Here is a 23,716-nt window from a genome sequence, read left to right as displayed (position 1 = left end):
ATTGGGTTCTTGAACCTCCAAGCTCCAAAACTTTGCTCAAAAGCTCAAATCTTCAAAACAAAGTTAAAACAAATGAAAAACTTGAAAGATCTAGAGGAAAAACATCAAAGATCGGTGAGGGACGGCGGAGAGCTCACCTTGGCCGAAAATGGAGAAAAAGCTCGCCCGTTTTCGGCTAAGGGACCCTTTTGTAGTGGCCGGCCAGGCCACATTCGGGGGCCGAATGTGCCTCCGCATGCATGTCATGTTCGGCGGCCGAACCTGGGCTCCCCTCACTTATGCCTTCGGGGGCCTAAGGCTCACCCGAAATGCATACATGTTCGGCGGCTGAACTTTAAGTTTCGGCGGTCGAACCTGAACTTTCTTCCAAGGTTGTTTTTATTCAAAAACTCATTTCCTCTTTATTTAAAATCATCAAAAACATTAAAACATTTCATGAAAACGTGGTTTTACCCTTCTAGAGGTCTCCGACATCCGAGATTCCACCGGACGGTAGGAATTCCGATACCGGAGTCTAGCCGGGTATTACACTTCTGCTCAATTAAGTTTGATCTAGACATATTACTCACTTAGCTAGATTCGAATCTCCACTTTTTTAATCCATTTCTCAAAAGAATAAAAAATTTAAATAAATGATGATATTATTAATTAAATAATATCAACAAATATTTAGATGAGTAATTTAATATATTGAAATTAAAATGAAGTAAATATCATTGATACGGTGGGAATAGTATTCTTATAATTTAACCAATAAAAAATAGATAAAACCTAAAAAAAATATTATAAAGAAGTCCATTTCGAATGACTCATTATCTTAAATTAATTAATTAATTAAACATTATCTTAATATATACTCCCACGTTCTACGTATGTCACTTTCAAATTTTATTTTTTCTGAAATTATCTATTTCTTTAAAAATTAAGAAGTATTTTTAAAAAAAAGTATTATTTTCTTTTATTTTACCCTTATCTTTATTGATCATAATAAGTATTTATACAATTTATTAATAGAAAGAATTATTAATATTATAATAATACAATGAGATAAAAATATAACTTAATCAAATTAAGAAGTATTTTATTATATTTTAAGTTATTTAAATATTTCTTTAATTAACATACAAAAATCTGAAACTATAATTATTTTCTTTTCGCGGTCGGCCTGCTGCTCACATTTCCTTCATTAATAAAATTTTTTCTTATTAAAAAAATTTTAGCACGAGAAAATTTTTCTTATTAATTATTCCTGACGTAAAGAATTAAAAGACTTGATGGATTTAAAAAAGAAAAATAAATAAATGAATAAATGTTATTTCCCCTATAAAAGCATATCATATGATGTACAATGCTCATCAACATTGCTCTCTCGCTTTCTTGCTGGCTTCTTTGTAAGTAATGAAGCCTTAATTTCTCAATCTTCATTTTGATTTATTCATTTGTTTATATTTTGTAATATTAAACTCATTTTCAATTGTCTTGACAGGTGGAATTTCAATAATTTCTTCAGCTGATTGGCAATGAAAGCAAACAAGAACCTGTGGGTTGTAGCAGCAACATGGTTTTGCTGGACAGTTGCATTTGGATTGGCGAGAGTTTGCCCCATAACTTCAGATGACAAACACACACTTGGGTTTCCCACCGTGAGCTTCACCACCGCCGGTGCAACTCCCGACACCTACTCCCAATTCGTGCAGGCTCTACGAAAAGAGTTGATAAGTGGAGCTGAGAGCTACTCGATACCATTGCTGCGTCAAGAATCCAAAGTTTCCAATGCTCAGAGATTTGTTCTGGTGAAGCTTTCAAATGCCAAGGCTTCTACCACATTAGCAATAGATGTTGTCAACGTCTACCTGGTGGCTTATCAAGTTGAAGCTAGTTCTTACTTCTTTAACGATACTTCTGCTGCTGCATTTTCTGATCTTTTCAAAGGCACAACCAAAACCAGGTTTAAATTCAGTGGTGGGTATCCTGATCTCAAAAACTTGGGAGCCGACAGAGAGAATGTCGACTTGGGAGCCATTTCATTAGACAATGCTATCTTTTCTCTTAACAAATACAGCTCAGATCCTAATAAAATTGCTGCTCCTCTACTGGTTGTTATCCAAATGGTTTCAGAAGCGTCAAGAATCTCACACATTGAGAGAAAGATTATGACTAATTTCTACCAAAGATTTCGCCCTCTTGGCGACGTGATTAGCCTCGAAAACAAGTGGAGTGCACTGTCTTCTGCAATCCAGAAATCTAATGGAGGAGTGTTTCAAGAACCTGTTCAGTTGCAAAAATCAGACTATACTTTTTTCGATGTGACCAACGTTAAACAGATAAGACCTTACTTAGCACTGCTGCTGTTTGATTCCAAGAACTCTGTATCAAGCCTCGGACAAGATATAGATGTGGCTTAAATAATGGGCAAGCATCGAGCTGATTAATGGCCAACTTGTCTGTGTAGTCCCACTTCCCCATCCTAATTCTCAGTGTGTGTGACAATGAATAAAAGAGAGGAATATATATTTTCCTAAAACTCGTTCATGTAGATCCAAGAACGTATAGTTATGGTGAGATCCCCGTAAATATGAACCATGTTTCTTTGTCCTGAATCTCTCATGGATGCAAGAAATTATTCCTTATATATATACATAAAAGCACACAAAGTATAAAAATTGATTTAAAATAATAGTTAAAAATTATTATTCATGATATTAACCGTACCGGTTTAAAATCTACTACTTCTACCTCTGTTGATATAGTATAAAATAATAGTTTTTTTTTTTTTTTTAGAACAGATAAAAATTTTAATTAAAATTATAATTTTATTAAATATAAAATAAATTATTTATTATAATATATTATTATGTATAGTGAAAAATTAAAATTTTTTTAACAATTTTAAATTATTGACACTTTAGTAATATTAAAACAATAATTTTGTAACTGTTGTTATAAAATTACTGTATAAACTATTTTAGTAGAGGCAATAGAAATTATTTTAGAATTAAATAAATTTAAGAAAAACTTAATATATTGCACTAATCTAATCTAAGCTATCATACTTTCTCAATACATCCCACTATATATAGGCACTGCATTTTAAGTCAAAAAATCTTGGATCCAAATGATTCAATGATCAACTATTTCTCCATGTAAACTACTTTCAAGTTAAATTTTATGATATTTTTATTTTGATATTTATATCGGGTGCAAACTGGATTTGATTTTAAATTTCAGTGTAAACTTTGATAGTGTTTGATGACCGCTGGATTCCTTTACCCCTGTCTAAGAGTCGACCCATGAAAGACAGTCCACAATATGAAAACTTCCAAATCTTCCCCAAGAGCCAGACCTGGCCCATTCCGCCGCGAGATCATACTCCACCTAAGCTTTCCTTGCAACCTAGCCCAAACCCTCTAGGCCCACAGTCCAGCCTTCTCCATCTTCGGCCACAACCCCACCTTCTTGTCCAACCTGGAAGACAGAAAGCGGCCAGCCTTTCTTGCTAGCGGATCCCCTTGCATGCGTGTCAGATGCGAATCAAAGATCGTTACGCATGTAGCAGGAGCCTGATATGTTCGTACGTCTGTATCTGTATAGCAGAGACACGTGGCTCAATGACGAGGGCTCCGTTATATGTCACTAGCGGACAAAAGGAAAAGGATAAAAAGGGAGACCCTTCCCTCAGACCTCCAAGTTTTCCATTACCTACAAAACCTCTGTAAAACCTTATTTTCTGGATCTCAGATTATCAATTGGAGCCATCTGTGGGGACGAAGGAGATCTTTTCATCACCGGAGTTCCATTGTGAACATACCCATTGAGATCCACGATGGCTAATCACAACCCATTGAGATCCACGATGGCTAATCACAATGAAAATAATCTTAACACTCCCAACGACCTGAGCTCTGCCCAAGAGGGGCAGCAGTTCTCTTTTTCCAGTCCTACGACTTCCAATAACCAACCACCCATTCCTTTCAACCCCTCGCCAAGCTTGGCAGGGAATGTGCCCGCAGCGGCCCTGTCCAACCAGGACCTCCAGACCATCGCCCTCCAGCTACAAAACACCGCCCACTAGTTGGGGCAGATAATGCAACAAAGGGGCCTATGACGGAGCTGGAAACCCCCGAGAGCATGTCCTCAACTATAAGACTTTCATGGAGCTGTAGACTCTGTCAGATGCCTTGATGTGCAAGGTATTCCCAACGACGCTCTCAGGGCCGGTAAGGGCGTGGTTCAATAACCTTGAGGCCGGGAGTATTGGCAGCTTTGGAGACCTGGCCACTCGCTTCATTAGCCGGTTTATTGCTGGGGTGCCCGCAGATAGGAAAACGAGCTACCTGGAGACAATCAGGCAGAGGAGAGATGAATCGCTCAGGGAGTACGTCGCTCGTTTCAATACGGAGGCCCTGCAGATTCCAGAGCTAGATGAAGGAAGGGCGGTGGAGGCCATGTAGAAGGGGACGACCTCTGCCGAGTTCTTTGGCTCATTGAGCAGGAAGCCTCCGACCTCATTGACCGAGCTGATGAATAGGGTTGAGAAATACATAAGGCAAGATGATGCTTTAACGACAAGCAGATTCGCTAGGGGAATGACGGATAAAGGGAAGGCCCTGGAAGAAAGGAGGCCAGAAAGGCAGGAGAAGAAACAAGGCAGAAGGCTAGAGCCCTATAGGCAGCCCTGGGAGCGAAGGAATCAAAGACCTCTTCCTCTTGGGATCCCAGAACAAAAACCACGGCCCTCGTGGATCCCAGAGAAGCCGACCCCGCTCAATGCCTCAAGAGCAGAAGTGCTAATAGCCATACAGGACAAGGAGTTCCTACAATAGCCCAGACCCCTAAGAACTGAAGCAGACCAACGAAACCCTGACAAATATTGTCAGTACCATCGCACACATAGCTATAACACCAATAACTGCTTTCAGTTGATCACTGAAATTGAGAGGCTAATAAAGAGGGGGCACCTCAAGAACTTCGTGAAGAAGCCGGAGGGGTAGAGGACTCAGCCCAACCCGGCGGTTCAAGCGCCGAGGAAAGCGGGAGCTAACCAAGTGAATGATGGGTCCAGTGGAACCATCAACATGATCGTTGGAGGCACAGGCGGCCGGATGAGCCGAAGGGGAAAAAAGAGGAGTAAAGAGGGAGAAAGTAGCAGTGCCGAGGTTATGCAGGTCGTCGAGCACTCCCCAGTAACCATCACTTTCTCCCCGGAGGATGCTCAGGGCATTCAGATGCCCCATGACGATGCCCTTCTCATTGAAGCTGTTATTCATAATTACAGGGTGAAGAAGATTTTGGTGGATGACGGGAGCAAGGTGAATCTGCTGCCATACCGGGTCTTCCAGCAGATGGGAATTCCCGAGGAACAATTGGTCCGGGACCAGGCCCCGGTCAAAAGGATCGGAGGAGTACCGGTGCCGGTGGAAGGGAAGGTAAAGCTGGCCCTTACTTTAGGAGAAGCACCAAGGACTCGCACCCACTATGCGGTGTTCTTGATAGCTAAACTCCCCCTGAGTTACAACGCGATCCTCGGAAGACCCGCGCTGTTTGACTTTGAGGCCGTCACCATTATCAGATATCTGGCGATGAAGTTCCCAACAGAAGCAGGGGTGGGAGTAGTTCGGGGAAGCCAGGAGGAAGCAAGAGCAGTGTACCTAGCTACGGTAGCAGAGCCGAGCTCAACAGAGGAACGGCTGGATTTAGATGTCATGGAGGTCCGAGACGAGAAAATAGAGGCCAGGACAGAGCCGGTGGGGGAACTGGAGATTTTTCTCTTATCTGAAGCAGAAATAGATAAAGTCTTCAGTCTCAACGCCGGCCTCACCCAAGAGCAGAAAACCAAGGTCATGGCCCTGATCCGAGGTCATGCGTCAAGCTTCGCCTGGAAGCCTTCTGACATGCCCGAGATTGATCCAAAGGTGATGACGCACAAGTTGAATGTCCTCCCCGAGGCCAGACCGGTAAAACAGAAGAAGAGGATAGTCGGAAGGGAGAAGCAACAGGCCACCAAGGAGGAGGTACTAAAGCTAAAAGAGGCAGGCTTTATCAGGGAGGTCATGTACCCGCAGTGGTTAGCAAATCTTGTATTAGTCAAAAAAGCCAATGGCAAATATAGAATGTGCATAGATTTTACTGACCTGAATTAGGCTTGCCCTAAAGATTGTTATCCCCTCCCTGATATTAATAAAATGATCGACTCTACGGCCGGTTTTGAGTATATGTCGTCTTTGGATGCAATGTCTGGTTATCATCAAATCCCAATGGACAGGTCGGACGAAGAAAAGACCTCGTTTATAACAGAGGATGGGACTTACTGCTATAGAGCCATGCCTTTCGGATTGAAAAACGCTGGGGCAACTTACCAAAGACTGATGAATAAAATCTTCAAAAATCAAATCGGCAAAAATGTAGAAGTTTATGTGGACGATATGGTGGTCAAGAGCCCAACTTTCCAACAGCACATGGCAGATTTGAGGGAGGTATTCGGGGTATTAGACCAGTACAGAATGAAGCTGAACCCAACAAAATGTGCCTTCTTCATCAAAGGAGGAAAATTCCTAGGGTACATGGTGAGTGAGAAAGGCATCGAGCCCAACCCGGAGAAGGTAGAGGCCATATTGAATATGCCAGAACCGACTTGTGTAAGGGACGTCCAGAGACTGACCGGGAGAGTAGTGGCACTTAATCGATTCATGTCGAGGTTGGCAGAAAAGTGTTTACCATTCTTCAAGAAGTTGAGGAAAGTGCCAAACTTTGAATGGACAGAAGACTGTCGAGAAGCCTTCAAAGAACTCAAAAGCTATCTCAGCTCGCCTCACGTGCTTAGTAGCCCCTTAGAAGGTGAGGAACTTCTGATATACCTGGCGGCCTCTGAACAAGCAGTCAGCGCCGTATTGGTAAGGGTGGAAGAAGGAGAGGAGAAGCCTATTTTCTACGTCAGCAGGGTGCTTAAAGATACCGAGGTCAGATATTTGAATATTGAGAAGATAGCATATGCTCTACTACTGGCAGTCCGAAAGTTCAGAGTTTATCTGGAAAGCCACTAGGGAGTAGTAATGCCGGATCAACCCTTGAAGAAGATTCTACATAGATCGGAGACCTCAGGCCGGATGCTAGCTTGGTCCATCGAGATTAGTCCTTACTGCCTAGAGTATCGACCTCGGACAGCTATAAAATCTCAGGCCCTTGCTGACTTCATAGCAGAGTGCACATTCAATGAGGAACAAGGAGAATCATCTTCAGCAGTGTCGAGGAAGGAAAACAAGGAAGAACTCTTCCAAAAGTCCAACTGGAAGTTATATGTAGACGGGGCTTCAGGCGCTGGAGGCAGCGGCGCTGGAATAATGCTTAAAGGGCTTGGAAAATTTAAGGTTTGCTACGCCCTACGCTTCGAATTCAAAGCCTCCAATAATATGGCGGAGTATGAAGCCCTAATAAACGGGATGTTGGTGGCAATGGAGGTAGGGGCAACTGACCTCGAAGTGAATAGCGACTCACAACTGGTGATTAATTAGGTAACTGGGGCATATCAGGCCAGAGACCCAACCATGCAGAACTACCTGGCAAAAGTAAAAGCTATAGAGGCTGAGCTCATGGATCGGGGAATTACCACCAAATTTCAAAGAATACCTCGGGAGGAAAATGAGAAAGCAGACCTGCTTAGTCGGTTGTCCAAAGAAGAATTAGAACAGCTCCCCGATGAAGTATACATACAGCACGTCAACACGCCTGCTTTTAATAAAATAAACACGGTATTGCAGGTGGAACGAAGGCAGACTTGGATGACCCCATACCTGGAATATCTAGAAAAAGGAAAGCTCTCCGAAGACAAGGCTGAAGCAAGAAAGATAGCAGCTCGTGCTGCTAATTATCAAGCAGTAAGAGGGACCTTATACAGAAGGGGAAAATCCAGCCCGTGGCTCCGGTGCGTGAGCCCGGAGGAGGCAATAAAGGTGATGGAGGAGATACACAGGGGAACATGCGGAGCTCATGAAGGAACACGAACACTGGCCAATAAGATATTCAGGCAAGGGTATTACTGGCCCACCGTTAAAAAAGAGACAGAAGAGTTCGTCCGGAAATGCGATGTATGCTAGAGGTTTGCCAACGCCATCAATGTCCTAGCCACTCCTCAGTCTAGTATATCCAGCCCGTGGCCATTTTCACAATGGGGAATAGACATCCTGGGACCCTTTCCCAAGACCATGGGGCAGAAAAAATTTGTAGTAGTGGCTGTAGAGTACTTCTCAAAATGGCCAGAGGCGGCGGCAGTTCCCACAATCACAGCCCGGCAAATGATAGATTTTGTATGGGGGCATATCATCATGCAGATTTGGCATACCAAGGGTACTTATCTCAGACAATGGCAGACAGTTTGACTGCAGCACCTTTAGAGCATTTACGGCGAACATGGGCATATGGCACAAGTTTTCCTCAGTGGCCCATCCACAAACTAATGTCCAGACAGAGGTCACCAACCGAGCTATCCTCCAGGGACTGAAAAAACGACTGGATGGGGCAAAGGCGAATTGGGCAGAAGAGCTCAACAGCATCTTGTGGGCACTACGAACTACCCCCAGGACATCCACTAAGGAAACGCCTTTCGTACTCGCATTCGGCACTAAGGCCGTAGTTTCAGTCGAGCTACAAGTCCCCACACATCGAGTCCAATTCGGCAGTAAAAGCACCAACGAAGACAAATTAAGAAGCAATCTGGACGCCCTGGAAGAAATCAGGGAAGAGGCTCAAGTCTGAACTGCCGCTTATCAACAAAGGGCAGCCCATTATTATAATCAAAGGGTCAGGGAAAGAAGCCTGAAGGTGGGGGATCTGGCCCTAAGAAATCTGGAGGCTACGGGAAAGAGAGCGGCGGTAGGCAAGCTAGCACCGACCTGGGAGGGCCCATTCAGAATAGCTAAAGTGGTCAAGCCAGGGTATATCGAATTGAAGATATGCAAGGAAACCCTGAGCCCCACGCCTGGAATATCCAGCACCTTAAAAGGTACTTCCCTTGAGATATTGTTGAATATAAAAGACCGATTGTATTTTAAAACAAGGCAATAAAATAGACGTGGTTATCGTCCAATTTCTTTCTTTTTGTCATAGTTCACAACATTGCTCTCAAAAGAAAAGGAAGGAAAAATAAAACAAGCGTCAGGGCCCAAAATCTCAGGAAGGTAAAAGACCGGGATCCCCAAGATCTCCCGGATGAAGACCGGGATCCCCAAGATCTTCCGGAACTACAAGTCCAGGATCCCCAAGATCTCTTGGCATCAGAAGACCTCCTTGAGACGTAGAGACCTCCTGCAGGTAAAAGACCGGGATCCCCAAGATCTCCTGGATGAAGACCGGGATCCCCAAGATCTCCCGGAACTACAAGTCCAGGATCCCCAAGATCTCCTGGCATCAGAAGACCTCCTTGAGACGTAGAGACCTCCTAGAGGTAAAAGACCGGGATCCCCAAGATCTCCCGGAAGAAAACCTCCTTGAGACGTAGAGACCTCCTGGAGGTAAAAGACTGGGATCCCCAAGATCTCCCGGAACTACAAGTCCAGGATCCCCAAGATCTCCTGGCATCAGAAGACCTCCTTGAGACGTAGAGACCTCCTGGAGGTAAAAGACCGGGATCCCCAAGATCTCTCGGATGAAGACCGGGATCCCCAAGATCTCCTGGATGAAGACCGGGATCCCTAAGATCTCCCGAAACTATAAGTCCAAGATCCCCAAGATCTCCTGGAATCAGAAGACCTCCTTGAGACGTAGAGACCTCCTGGAGGTAAAAGACCGAGTAAAAGATCGGGATCCCCAAGATCTCCCGAATGAAGACCGGGATCCCCAAGATCTCCCGGAACTACAAGTCCAGGATCCCCAAGATCTCCTGGCATCAGAAGACCTCCTTGAGACGTAGAGACCTCCTGGAGGTAAAAGACAGGGATCCCCAAGATCTCCCGGATGAAGATCGGGATCCCCAAGATCCCCCGGAACTACAAGTCTAGGATCCCCAAGATCTCCTGGCATCAGAAGACCTCCTTGAGACGTAGAGACCTCCTGAAGGTAAAAGACCGGGATCCCCAAGATCTCCCGAATGAAGACCGGGATCCCCAAGATCTCCTAGATGAAGACCGGAATCCCTAAGATCTCCCAGAACTACAAGTCCATGATCCCCAAGATCTCCTGGCATCAGAAGACCTCCTTGAGACGTAGAGACCTCCTGGAGGTAAAAGACCGGGATCCCCAAGATCTCCCGGAACTACAAGTCCAGGATCCCCAAGATCTCCTGGCATCAGAAGACCTCCTTGAGACGTAGAGACCTCCTGGAGGTAAAAGACCGGGATCCCCAAGATCTCCCGGATGAAGACCGGAATCCCCAAGATCTCCCGGATGAAGACCAGGATCCCCAAGATCTCCCGGAACTACAAGTCCAGGATCCCCAAGATCTCCTGGCATCAGAAGACCTCCTTGAGACGTAGAGACCTCCTGAAGATAAAAGACCGGGATCCCTAAGATCTCCTAGTGTGAAAAGCCGAACTAAGAAAATAAAGGCAGCAAGAGGCCAAGAAAAGCCGACCGGAAAACACGAGCTCCAAAAACTAAAGAGAACTGAGCTAAAAAAAGCTCAAGAGGCAAACCAAAGCTACAGGCTCCATAAAAGAGCTTGGGGCACCAAAGTAGGGAAGGCGAAATTCCGAACTCCCAAGCCCATAGCACCATAAAATTATGTAAAAACCTATGCAAAGAGCAAAATCCGAGCTCCTTAATCTACTGTGAGAATGGACTCTCAACAAATAAACGACCGAGCTCAATAAAGCCGAGTAAAGAAACAACAAAAAGCCGAGCTCCCCATCCCAATGGAGCGTACAGCCCGGATCACACTCACTGACAAAGGGTCACTTCAACAAGGGACTAGATATCCGAGCTCATAACCGGAAAGAGAGGTAAAATTGTCTAAAAAGAAGCTGCGCAGTTACAAAGTCTAAGGATTTACTCCCTCACCACTCATGTAATAAATGCTGAGGAGGTAAAGGGGCAACTCGAGGAAAAACCTAAGGGCACGAGCAGATAAAACCTCGGTTTCAGTCCCTGCTCATCACCTTAAAACAGAACTCACGGGTACAGTCAATCTAGCTCGGAAAAGGCTCACGGATAAGAATGCCCTAGCGAATGCCCTAACAGAATTCCAGTTCTGACAGGCCTGAAGGCAAAAAGGAAAAACATCACAGTGGATCCCTTAGAAAAAACTACGAGGCACGCAGTTTAAGTGTTTCATTCGTGATAAGCAGAGGTAAGTTCAAGAATGGATGAAAAACAAAAAGTAGTTCAAGTAAAGGAAAGTAAAATTTCATTAAAAGAAAAATGTATTACAATCTATTCTAATTATTTGCTAGGGTCGAAGGAAAAACAGTCCTTAAGGGACCTATACTTCTAGGTACATCATCACCTACATTATCTTTATCTACATTGTCATCTGGGAGAGGTCTAGCATCCTCCGGCTCAGACCCCTCAATGCCAACAAGAGGCATAATCTCCAGCCCCGGAGGCCTAGCACCTTCCTCTCCTAGCTCTACATCCTTCTCTTGAGGCCCAGAGTGATCCCCTTCAGGTCCGAGGACCTCCACATCTTCCCCGTCCAGCTCGGTTTCTTCCTCAGAAGACTCAGCTGCAATACGAGAGGTCCCTCTAGGCAAGGGAAAATCATCCTCCCCGTATAGCACGTTCTCACCATCAGAGTCCACCTCAGCAATTCGGAGCTTCGCTAAAGGGGTATCAGGAGCAAGTCTGGCTTCTCTTAAACCCCGATTGAAGCCAGACATGAACATGCGGAAGCCTTTTTGCCAAATAGCAGTCTTCATCTCATCAGAGGCTTTATACTCCGCAAGTTGTGACTGGCAGGCCTCAGCTATGCTTGCTTTCAGCTCAGAAGAATCCTTGTAATCTTGGAGATGAGCTTCACAGGTCTGTTCAATCTCCCTCTTTAGCTCAGCCGAATCCTTATACTCCATTAAACGCCTCTCACACTCCAGCTGGATTCTGTCCTCAGCATGCCTGGCCTCCTCGAGCAGGGCTGAGCATTTATGCTCCAAAGTCCTGACCTCATGGCTGAGCTTTTGATTATGAAGTTTGGACTCCTCCGCCAATGAAGCCAGGTCTCTGATACGATCAGAACTCCTGCTCAGCTCTTGCTCGAGAACTTCCACCCGAGCTAGGGCCCCTTCCTTTTGAATCCTCACCTTATCAAGATGAGCCTGAATTCCTTCAAAATCAGCCTTCAGGGCCTCATACTGACGATGGATCTCGTCCCTCTGACTTATAGCCTCATCCCTCTCACGAAGGGTCCCCACCATGGAGGACAGCTGCTTCAACACTTCTTCACAGCGAACCTCAGCTGCTTCAACACTTCTTCACAGCGAACCTCAGCTGCAGCTGCCCTCTCGTCAGATTCCTTAAGAACCCCTTGAGTGCGAGACAACTCCGCTTCCAGGGATTTAGCATGTTCCTGCGCCTCAGCCGCCCTCCCATCAGCCCTCTTGAGGGCCTCCAAAGCTGTATGTAGCTCGATCTGGAGGGATTCGGAGTTCTCTCGAATAGCCGCAAGATTGCCTCTGGCGTCACTGGTTGCAGACAAGTTCTCCTCCAGATGCGCCTCCTCAATCTGGCGATTCACGAACTCCCAGAGAGAGTGGTCGCGAGCATCCACCTCCAGGAAGAGGCCTGTCACCTAGTACAAAAAGACAACCATTAGAAGAAAGAAATAAAGAAAGTCAGAAAGGAAACCAAAAGATGACTTACCATCAGGAGCATCTCCCTAATTATATCTCCGAGCTCCCCCCGAGGCCGAGACAGGAACGCTGCCTGCTCCTTAGTGGAACTGGCTAGAAGACCAGTGAGGGCAAGCAAGCGGGGGTCTGAAGCCTCTGTGATGCCACCAAACATCCGCTCTTTGATGATTTCGGCGACCACACTTGCCGGAGATTGGTGGGTGATGTCCTCCGCGTTCAGAATGTCGTTGTCTGGGGCAGACAACGGAGGTGCCACGGGGACACCTTTCTCCTTCCCAATAGGAGGGAGGGCTGGAGCCGATCCCGCAGAAGCCCTGGACTTCTTCCAAGCAGGAGCTGGGGCAGATATCCCAGGAGGGGCTGGACGCTTGTCCCCAGTTTTCTCTAAGATGCCTTCGTCAACAGATTCAGATCCAATCTCCACAGGAGTAGGGGCATTCCCGGTAGAGGCCTCCAGGACATCTTCCTCCACAAGAATAACCTCCGTCCTCTTCTCCGGAGCTTCCTCTTCAACAATGGGGAACTCAAACCTCCCCCCTGGCACCTCCTCGAGAGGAAGAATAGGATCCAACCTCACTTGCTCAATATCTTCCGCCTGCTTCATAATGATGCGAGGAGCTTCCCTCACCTCCTCTATAGAAGCTGGATTGGACCTGGACTCCAAAATAGGTTTAGGGACCGAGATCGACCTGCCACGGCTAGATGGCCGAGAGGATTTGGTACCGCTGGAGCTCGGTTTAGGGGCTCGAGAGGAAGCTTTGGCAGGAGGACGGCTAACCGTCCTAGAGGAAATAACCTGAGCCACCTCTTCAGTGGCTTCAGACACGCGACGTCCAGCTCGAAGGGCATCCAACGCGGCATTCATGCTCTCCCGGGACAAAACTAAGTTCTTCGGGGGCTTAATTTGATCCATCTTGGCGTCAGAAGCTGCAAAAAACACAAAACCAGAAAAGGTTAGCATACTTTCCAGTACCAGTCACAAAGAAAAAAGAACTGCTAGACCAAGTGCAATACCCGCGTCTCGGATATCCCTAAGGTTAGACGCAAACATACACTTCTCGACGTCATACTTTTTGTCTACAGAAGTCAGTCGGAGGAACCCCACCTGCTCGGCAAGGCTCAGCTGGGGCAGGTCATTGCAGCCCAGGGGAACATCCTCCCAGTCGAGCCCCACTCCCCACGACAGGTCAGTCTCTTTCTTCAACTCTGCCACAAGGAAACTCTCTACCCAGCCCTTTATTGAGTCCTTGTAGCCCGTGAAGAGAGACAGCCCTCCACGGGGGGCAAAGTAGTAAAAATTCTGGATCGCCTTAACAAGACGGAAGAAAGTAACGAATAGACACGCCGTGGGCGTAAAACCCCAGCTCAAGCAGATAGATTCAAAGCAGCACATGAACAAAATGGAATTCGGAGACAACATCCGGGGGGTTATCCCGAAGTACTCAAAAACCTCGATGAAGAAAGGGGTAAATAGAAAAGTCAAGCCGAGGTCCCGTTGCTTAAGGAAAAAGACTATACTACGACCCTTTTGGAGATCTCTCAAACCAGGAGGGGAAGGATTTGGAAGAACTATCCTCTCATTCTGGAGGGGAGCTCGAATAAAATAAAGTGGAGTATCTAAATACCTCCGAGAAATGAACTTAGTTATGGAAGAAGGAGTGATGCATGATTTAAGATCAAAAACTTCGGGAAGTTTAGGACCTTCCATGGAGGAATAAGAAAGTGTACCTGAAACACAGTAAAGATGGATAAGCGGAAGATGGCGAAGGAGAACAGAGAGCAGAAGAGAGCAAGCTTTCCAAGAAGACAGAGAGAATTCAAAATGTGAAACAGTAATGAGACGAAAAGTGGTTCTGAACAGTTTTGTCCTGGAGCGGCGCGGTCATTATTACTCACGATGTTTACCCCCTCGTCAGTCGGGCAATAACTGACGAGAAGGTAAAGGGACAATTGATGACCGCTGGGTTCCTTCACCCCTGTCTAAGAGTCGGCCCATGAAAAACAGCCCACGATATGAAGGCTTCCAGATCTTCCCCAAGAGCCAGACCTGGCCCATTCCGCTGTGAGATCATACTCCACCTAAGCTTTCTTTACAAGCTGGCCCAAACCCTCTGGGCCCACAGTCCAGCCTTCTCCATCTTCGGCCACAACCCCACCTTCTTGTCCGACCCGGAAGACAGAAAGCGGCCAGCCTTTCTTGCTAGCGGGTCCCCTTGCATGCGTGTCAGAGGCGAATCAAAGATCGTTACGCATGTAGCAGGAGTCTGATATGTTCGTACGTCCATATCTGTATAGCAGAGACACGTGGCCCAACGACGAGGGCTCCGTTATATGTCACTAGCGGACGAAAGGAAAAGGATAAAAAGAGAGACCCTTCCCTCAGACCTCCAAGTTTTCCATTACCTACAAAACCTCTGTAAAACCTTATTTTCTGAATCTCAGATTATCAGTCTTAATTAGTGGCAGATACATATTTGCATCTTAAATTTTATTAGAAAATTATCGTAACACTTTAAATTTTAAAAATATTTTATTACATATTTAAACTACGTAGTGGCATAATTAAAATAATTTTAGAATTTTAATTAATAGATAGTATAAATTTTTTATAGTAATTTTTTTAAAAAAATAATTACCTACGTTTATCTTTATAATTACAATTTTTTATATTTTTTTATACCGTAACATGTTTTGTAAATTTAATAATAATATAATCAATTCATTGATAAGAAATCACACTATATTAAAGTCTGCTGAATTGTAAATATTGACGAAAAGTCAAAATCTAAATTGTTTGGATTTTTTTTTATCACCTTTAATTTATATGTTGGGACCTGTGAAAGCATTGTAGGGCTATCTGAGCTGACAAAGTTCCTACTTTTTGATTTTAAGTATTTGTTTAATTTTTAGGATTTTAACTGTTAACTTAAAATATTCAATAAATAAATGTAACACACCTTTTAGATTAAGTTTTCAAAAATGTTTTTGAAATTTTCAATAAATATATTTTTTTATTTAATATAATCATTTTAAGTGTTTTTAAGAAAGATATCAGTTTTAAATATGTCGATTAAGAACTTCTAAAATTTCATTTTAAATTTAATTTAACATATTTAATTGTAAGATGTTCATAATAACAATATAAATATGTCAAACAGCTTTTTGTAACAAACATCGTATAAAAGTATATTTTTCCAACATTGCTCTCTCGCTTTCTTCCTCGCTTCTTTGCAAGTAATGAAGCCTTAATTTCTCTATCTTCATTTTCTTTCTCTCAGCAACTTCGTGCTACTTCAACTCGGTCAATATGTTAATTATTTGTTTATATTTTGTAATATTAAACATATTTTCAATTGTCTTGACAGGTGGAATTTCAACAATTTCTTCAGCTGATTGCCAATGAAAGCAAACAAGAACCTGTGGGTTGTAGCAGCAACATGGTTTTGCTGGACAGTTGCATTTGGATTGGCGAGAGTTTGCCCCATAACTTCAGATGACAAACACAAACTTGGGTTTCCCACCGTGAGCTTCACCACCGCCGATGCAACTCCCGACACCTACTCCCAATTCGTGCAGGCTCTACGAAAAGAGTTGATAAGTGGAGCTGAAAGCTACTCGATACCATTGCTGCGTCAGGAATCCAAAGTTTCGAATGCTCAGAGATTTGTTTTGGTGAAGCTTTCAAATGCCAAGGCTTCTACCACATTAGCAATAGATGTTGTCAACGTCTACCTGGTGGCTTATCAAGTTGAAGCTAGTTCATACTTCTTTAACGATACTTCTGCTGCTGCATTTTCTGATCTTTTCGAAGGCACAACAAAAATCAGGTTCAAATTCAGTGGTGGGTATCCTGATCTCAAAAACTTAGGTGCCGACAGAGAGAATGTCGACTTGGGACTCTTTTCACTGGATTCTGCTATCTTTTCACTTAACAAATACAGCTCATCAGATCATAATAAAATTGCTGCTCCTCTGCTTGTTGTTATCCAAATGGTTTCAGAAGCGTCAAGAATCTCACACATTGAGAGGAAGATTATGACTTATTTCTACCAAAGATTTCGCCCTCTTGGCGACGTGATTAGCCTCGAAAACCAGTGGAGTGCACTGTCTTCTGCAATCCAGAAATCTAATGGAGGAGTGTTTCAAGAACCAGTTCAGTTGCAAAAATCTGACTATACTTTTTTCGATGTGACCAACGTTAAACAAATAAGACCTTACTTGGCACTGTTGCTGTTCGATTCTAAGAAGTCCGTATCAAGCCTTCGACAAGATATAGATGTAGCTTAAATAATGGGCAAGCGTTGAGCTAGCTAATGCCCACTTCCCCATCTTAATTCTCAGTGTGTATGACGATATTGAATAAAGTGAGGAATAAAAGTCTCCTTCTTTATTATAAAAATATCTCTATTCTTCTTTCGGAAAATATTCCCCTAGAACTCGTTCATATAGATCCAAGAACACAGATATAATAATACTATAAGAAATTGCAAAATCACTAACGGAAAATATTTCGTTAATCACAGTAACAAAATTACTAATTGAATTAAAAAATTATTTTATATACTAAAAAAGTAAATTTCAGTTAAAAAAATCGTTATTAAAAATACAGATTACTAACTGATTTTTGTATCTGTTATAGATTCAATAATGGATATTAGTTGTTATAAATTCAGGCTACTGTCATCTCTGCTACCATCGTGGCACAAGTTTTTTGTCGGTCTATCTTCGATTGATTGCTATCACCATTGTTACTGTGTCTTCCTTGCTCAACATTGCTCACATGATCGATTGAGAGCTTGTTCCCTATCATCAGTAGCAAGTTATTTCCTCTCTTTCCTTCTCTTTGATAGCCACGTTCTCTGGCCAGTTACCGACGTCGGCACAAGATAAGCTTGTTGGTTTCAATGTTGCTGATGTATTTGCGGGTTATTTCTTCTTTTCTATCGTCAATGTGCCTCATTCAATGACTTGTCAATATTTATGGTTCCACATTTTACTCTTATTGCTAGCTTTCGATTCCTTTGATTTTGCAGTTTCCATTGATTTTATTTTTGCAATATGCCTAATAGGTTGTCTAGTTCACTTTGTATGACTTTTTATGCCAGGAATTCTTATAAGCTTATTATTCAATAGTTATGCAATTAAATTTCTATTTCTAATATTGTTAACTTTGAGGCTATTGATTTTGCTACTGAGTTGTAATTTTACTGAGTTAACTTCAATTCTTTTTTTCATTATCTAAAATAATACTTGAGGGGTGTTGTAGAATGGTAGGAGTCTTTCACAGTAGCTAATGAGCTTCTGCAATCCTCTGCATCTTCTGTAATCTTCTGTAATTTTACTGAGTTAACTTAATTTTTTTTTCGTATTTCTTTATAATTTTTCATACTTTGCCTCTTATGCACTTCTTTTGTTGATTGTGTTCTAATAACTTGTAGATTTTTATCTTTTATATTCCTGTTTTGAACCCTTTATGTATTAATCTTATCAAAACATCTTCATCTTGGGAATGTTGTTGTGCACCACAGCAGGGACTGCTGCTATGCAGGGGAGTGCTGTAATTTTGCATCAGCATAGCAGCACATCACAATAAGAGTAGTTGCAAGCACCTGCTGCTATGTAGCACAAAAGCAGCAGTTGTTGCAAGCACCTTTTTTTACAGAAATATTTTATCTGGGATGAAGCAATTGAAAGATTAGTAAAAACTGTTTGGCAAAAGAAGGCAGCTTAGAAATATAGAGGGTTTATGTGTGAAATCAAAAAATGAAAGAAAAAAAAACTAGCTACTCCAGATTCTGTTTTGAGGAAGTGGCAAGAAGTTTGAAATACTTCTAATTACAAATATAAGTGTGAAAAGTTTTCTTCAAACAGATGCAGTGAGGTTGAAGGTGTAGGGTTTGGTATTTTTAAGCACGCTTGTGGATCTGTTTCACAGTATACCCACCAACAGATGATATTTATAATAAAAATTTTATTTATTTATTTGTTATGCATTGATAATTTTATCCTTGATATAATTGTTAACTGAAAAAAAGTTTGGAAAGAGATCCTCATTCTCATGAGATTTTTGAGCATACGCACAAGAGAAGGGGACAGATGAGTTTGTTGATGCAAGGTCGAAGTCTATTTACGTAAGTTTCTAAGATATTAAATTTATAATCACCTTTTTAATTGTTATATTATCAAATAAATATTATGTTAATATATTTTTATATTGCAGGAGTGCTACATAAAGTTGAAGAAGTTTGCTATGCAGCAATGAGAGGAAATATGTGAGCAGCCAAACATAGATGAGGCCCAGCTGTATTACAAGACATTTGGTGGGCAAAAGAAGAGTCGAATTTATGGATTAAAGTCCTAGGCTTCTTCATATTTCCATAGTTCTTCAAATTATTCTGCCTCATTCTCCTTTGCGTCCCATATGGATGTTGCTGTGAGTGAGCAAATGAATTTTATGATGACTAAAATTGATCGGTTCGAGACAAAAAATGATAAACTAAACTTGATTATGGAGCAGCTGCAACAGTTTATGCATAGGATGATGGCACAGCAGGGCAGCAGGATATCTTCTTAGACATTCGCTCCTACCCCTTTGCTCCACAATAACACTGTGATGATGCCCTATTCGATCCTAACCAGCATGCAGACAGCGATAAAGATACAAATGATGAGCTGGAGAGTTTAGTTTGATGTGTTTTACATATGATAATGCCACTTTTTGTTTCCACATTACTTTTTGTTTAACTTGTGAAACTTAATATATATTATACTTAAATTAGATATTACTAATGCCATGTTTGATATTTTAAAACACTTTTAATTTTAATTATAATTTTAGTGATTAAGTTGGTAGTTGTTTTTATATAATATAATTGATTATGTTTATGTTGAGATCATGAATATTATTAATGTATAGGTGTAGCGTCATGAAAAATAGGTATGTAGTGAAAAAATAAATAGTACTAGATACATAGCTGAATTTCCATATTCACTAACAAATTACTAACGGACCGTCCATTAGTATCAATAACAAAAAAATTATGTTATTGATACAATTAGTTGTACTCTATGGTAACGGAATAGTGACAGAAATTTTATTAGTATCCATAATGGAATAGTGATAAAAATTCCATTAGCATATGTAATAGAATAGTGATTATTATTCAGTTAGTATCTGTGACAGAATAGTGATGGAATTTCCATTAATAATATTTTAAAATCAGTTGACAAGAACGATTGCAGTCAACATCGAATTGGTAATAAAAATTCCATTAGTATTTGTAATAGAATAGTGATTATTATTCAGTTAGTATTTATGACAGAATAATGATGGAATTTCCATTAATAATATTTTAAAATCCGTTGACACGAACGATTGCAGTTACCAACAAATTGATCATCCATTTTAATCACTAACGCAACTGCATGTTGATGATTCGTTGTAAGCACTAACGGATTTTGAAGTACCATTTGAAATAAAATTATCAATGAAATTTTCTACATCGAATAAATTTCGTTAGTGACTCGAATCAGTAATGGAATTATATCATTTACTAACGGATTTATCCATTACTAAAGTGCGAATTTCTTGTAGTTTAAGATCTCATAAAAATTTACTTGTTTTGAACCCATCATGTACACTAGAATTGCTCCCTTATATATTAAAAAAAAACTTAACACTAATCTAATGATATATAAAGACTATAAGAATGAACAAACAACCAAAAATCCAAAATCAAATCGGATTCTATATCATCCAAATGCTAGATACTTAACTATATATGATAGATAAGGACTTGATCCAATGGACTCATTGATAAACTATTTCTCCATCTAACATTTTTCATTTAGTCCTCGTTTAATATCATTTATTTCATAAGAAAAAAAAATTAAGTAAAATCTTATAAAATCATGCAAAATTTTTACTTGTTTTAAAATAAATTTTTTTAAATTAAAAAATTAAATTCCTATATTCTAGATAGAAAAAATTATTAAGAAATTAATTACTTTATCTTTCTTGAGATAGGCATGGGGGTAAATAATTAATTTATTTTTAATTAACTTAATCAATTAATTAAAGCGAAAAGGATTAATTGTTGAGAATATTAAAATTTGTGTCACATCAGATTTGGTAAGAAGTTTACATCAATGAAGTTGAATTTACATGCATATATAATATTAATTAATTATTTTCTCACAAAGAAATAATAATTAAAAAACATAAAAAATAAATAAATAAAACTGGTTGGGGAGGCTTTTTCTGGATTAATGCATTATTTTATTTAAGATTCTGTTTTCGATTGTGATTATAAAAGAGAGAAAAAAAAATTCTATTATAATATCTTTAAAAACATTTAATGAATGGATGATAATTCTATTATAATATGTTTATTTTATTTTTAATTTATTAAATGAGCAAAATTTTTTTAGTTCAATGGTTTTATACTATAGATCCAAATCCAAATTATGCAAGAATTGGCCAAGGATGATGTAATCCAGCTTAAGAGGAAATTATGCAAATGTGCAGCACTCGCCCCCCAGCAGCAGCTCTCACCATCGGCTTCCTCCAGAAGCAGAAAACCAAGCACATGCATGATGCATATAAGCAGCATTCGCCCCCGAGCAGCAGTTCTCAGCGTGGGCGTCCGCCAGAAGCAGCAAAGCAAGCACATGCATATCAATGATGCATTCAAAGACCCACAAGCCAAAGAAGTTAAACTTGGATTTGATTATGATTCGCTTAAGGCTAAATCTCAAATACCTACAAATATCAAATTGCATGAGAGCATGGAGAATGCCATCAGCGATCTCATCGACACAGCAGAAGGTGATAATATCAACATCAAAGAACGCCTTTCATATTATAACATCAAAGTTGAGAAAATCACAAAAACATTGGTCCATTAAAAGAAGCATGGTGGTATATACAATGTCTTTCCTTGAGGGATCAAGCTTCTATGCACAAAAATATTGGACTGAACATAAACAACACGATCAATGCCCATTGCCGAGAGGATGAACATAACCGTACACCGCAAAGAACGCCTGAATGATAGTAAGGATGAGGAGGACAAGTGCAGCTAAGGCAGACATGAATGACCAAGGTGTGTTAAAATAGGTGTACTTGAAGCCTGCCCATCTAACATGCCAATTGTTCCTGTAATATTCATTAACATCCTCAAACAATTTCGCCAGATAACTCCTTTGAATATCAAAAGCAATGTCCTTGCCAATGTTATTAAAGAATTTTGCAACTTCCATATCAGTTCCAAAGTAATTCTCAATGATTCTGTGATCACTCAAGTACCCAGCATCAACAGGGGAGTTGATGAGACAACTCATGAATGTAACATATGTTGTAATATGCTTTGAACAATGGCTGCAACATTGCTCATATGCTACACAATTCAGCAAGAAAGAGCTGGTGAAATCGTCGATTGTTAAAGGAGGTATTTCGAGGATTCCTCGACTGAATTTAATGTCTAAGAAGGTTTCAGTCTCCCTTGGCTTGAATTTGATTCCAGCAAGATGAAGCTTGTTAGCGGATTGAATCAAATGAAGAAATGGACTAATCTTTCGTGGGACTTGATGATCTTGTAATTTTGAGACGAAAGTTAAACGAAAAAAATCAAGCAAATGTTTCCCATTCAGATTTTTGCAGCTGTCTATGACTTCACTTGGTCTCTGAACCACATAATCAAAGAATCCCAGAGTGAGTTCTGTCAAGGAGGGAATGTTTTCCTTCCTGGAATCTGAAAATGATAGCCCAAACAATGTCTGAAGAACAAAGAAAGGAATTTGATTTTCTAGCCTGAGAAAATCCCTCATGAGAAAATACAAAATCCAAGACATATTGAATAATGGGTCATCAAGATTAATCTGAACTAACCTTCCAACTATGCAGAAAAGTTCAATCACAAAACATCCATCAAGCACCATCATTTCAATCAAATCATGGCTACTGAATTCAATAGTTTCAGAATAGCAATCTCTTATCTTCTTCTCCATTGATGCTATGGCTTTAAACAAGTCACTGAGACCAACACCATGCTTTTGTGTTCTTGCAAGAACAGCACCAAGAAATCTCCACTTGTGTTCTTGAATCATGTTAAGGTTGTCTCTTCCATGGTGGTAAGGTCCCATGGAGACTATGTGGGGTTGATAAGCTTTGGTGTTGACTTCAACTAGACTTTGAGGAACTCTAAAAATGCAACAGGAACTTCCACCTGCTGATTTGCTCAACAGCTTTGGAATCTCTTGGATCTTCTTTTCAACTGAAGTTATCCATTCTTGATCTGCTTCTTCTGGGATCCTGATAATCTGATGAGAGATTCCTCCATTTTCTTGGCTGTGGCTGGTGGGAAAATTTGATGTTTCCATGTGTTTTACTTTGGTGAATTTTGGCAACTCTATGCTTCAAAATCTCAAACCCATGATCATAAACACTGCCTATGCAAATATTATTAGATAACAATTGGAAGAAGAAGAAAAACAGAGACTCATAGCTTGCAGGAAAATGTAGCAATTTTCTTAATCGAGCTATTCTTGTTTTCTCCAAACCAGGGCCAAGTCAATTGCTTGTATTCATTGGACACTATGGAATCCTTATTTAATTAAATTTTAAATTTTTTTAATCTATATTAGAAAAAAGTTTCAAACTTATATTTCTTTACTTTATTATTATAAATAAAAAAAAAAACAAATTGTTCAAAATTTTGAGCTAAATTTTTTAATTTTCTGACTTTTTAGATAAATTTGAGTTTAAGTTGAATTTTTTAAACTAATTTAGATAAAAGAAATTGAAAATTTTACTAATTCAACTTCTGGACTAATTTAGAATGAAACTTTTCTTGTGTTTATATATTTTTTATTCAAGTATGATGAAATATGTTATTACTTACCTCAATTTATCTCTTTTATTATTTTTTTTAAAAAAATAAAATCTG

At 40.8% G+C, this 23,716-nt stretch overlaps 3 protein-coding genes across 3 annotated transcripts; 2 read left to right on the top strand and 1 right to left on the bottom strand.

Annotated features, from left to right (window-relative positions):
- The first annotated feature begins 1,473 nt into the window (after positions 1-1,473).
- LOC110613615 (ribosome-inactivating protein gelonin) lies at positions 1,474-2,405 on the top strand. The gene has a single exon (XM_021754838.2). The coding sequence runs from the start codon at positions 1,521-1,523 to the stop codon at positions 2,403-2,405; it is 885 nt and encodes a 294-aa protein (XP_021610530.1). The 5' UTR covers positions 1,474-1,520.
- A 13,491-nt stretch (positions 2,406-15,896) lies between these two features.
- On the top strand, positions 15,897-17,169 carry LOC110613931 (ribosome-inactivating protein gelonin). Its single transcript, XM_021755350.2, has 2 exons — positions 15,897-16,004; positions 16,136-17,169. Exon 2 carries the CDS (start codon positions 16,170-16,172, stop codon positions 17,055-17,057), a length of 888 nt encoding a protein of 295 aa, XP_021611042.1. The 5' UTR covers positions 15,897-16,004; positions 16,136-16,169; the 3' UTR covers positions 17,058-17,169.
- A 4,432-nt stretch (positions 17,170-21,601) lies between these two features.
- LOC110613345 (UPF0481 protein At3g47200) lies at positions 21,602-23,360 on the bottom strand. The gene has a single exon (XM_021754419.2). The coding sequence runs from the start codon at positions 23,148-23,150 to the stop codon at positions 21,765-21,767; it is 1,386 nt and encodes a 461-aa protein (XP_021610111.1). The 5' UTR covers positions 23,151-23,360; the 3' UTR covers positions 21,602-21,764.
- Positions 23,361-23,716: the final 356 nt, after the last annotated feature.

The sequence above is a fragment of the Manihot esculenta genome, chromosome 4, assembly GCF_001659605.2.
Source record: "Manihot esculenta cultivar AM560-2 chromosome 4, M.esculenta_v8, whole genome shotgun sequence".
Lineage (NCBI taxonomy): Eukaryota > Viridiplantae > Streptophyta > Magnoliopsida > Malpighiales > Euphorbiaceae > Manihot > Manihot esculenta.
The sequence above is the reverse complement of the archived record's forward strand: the minus strand, read 5'-3'. Positions and strand labels throughout refer to the sequence as shown.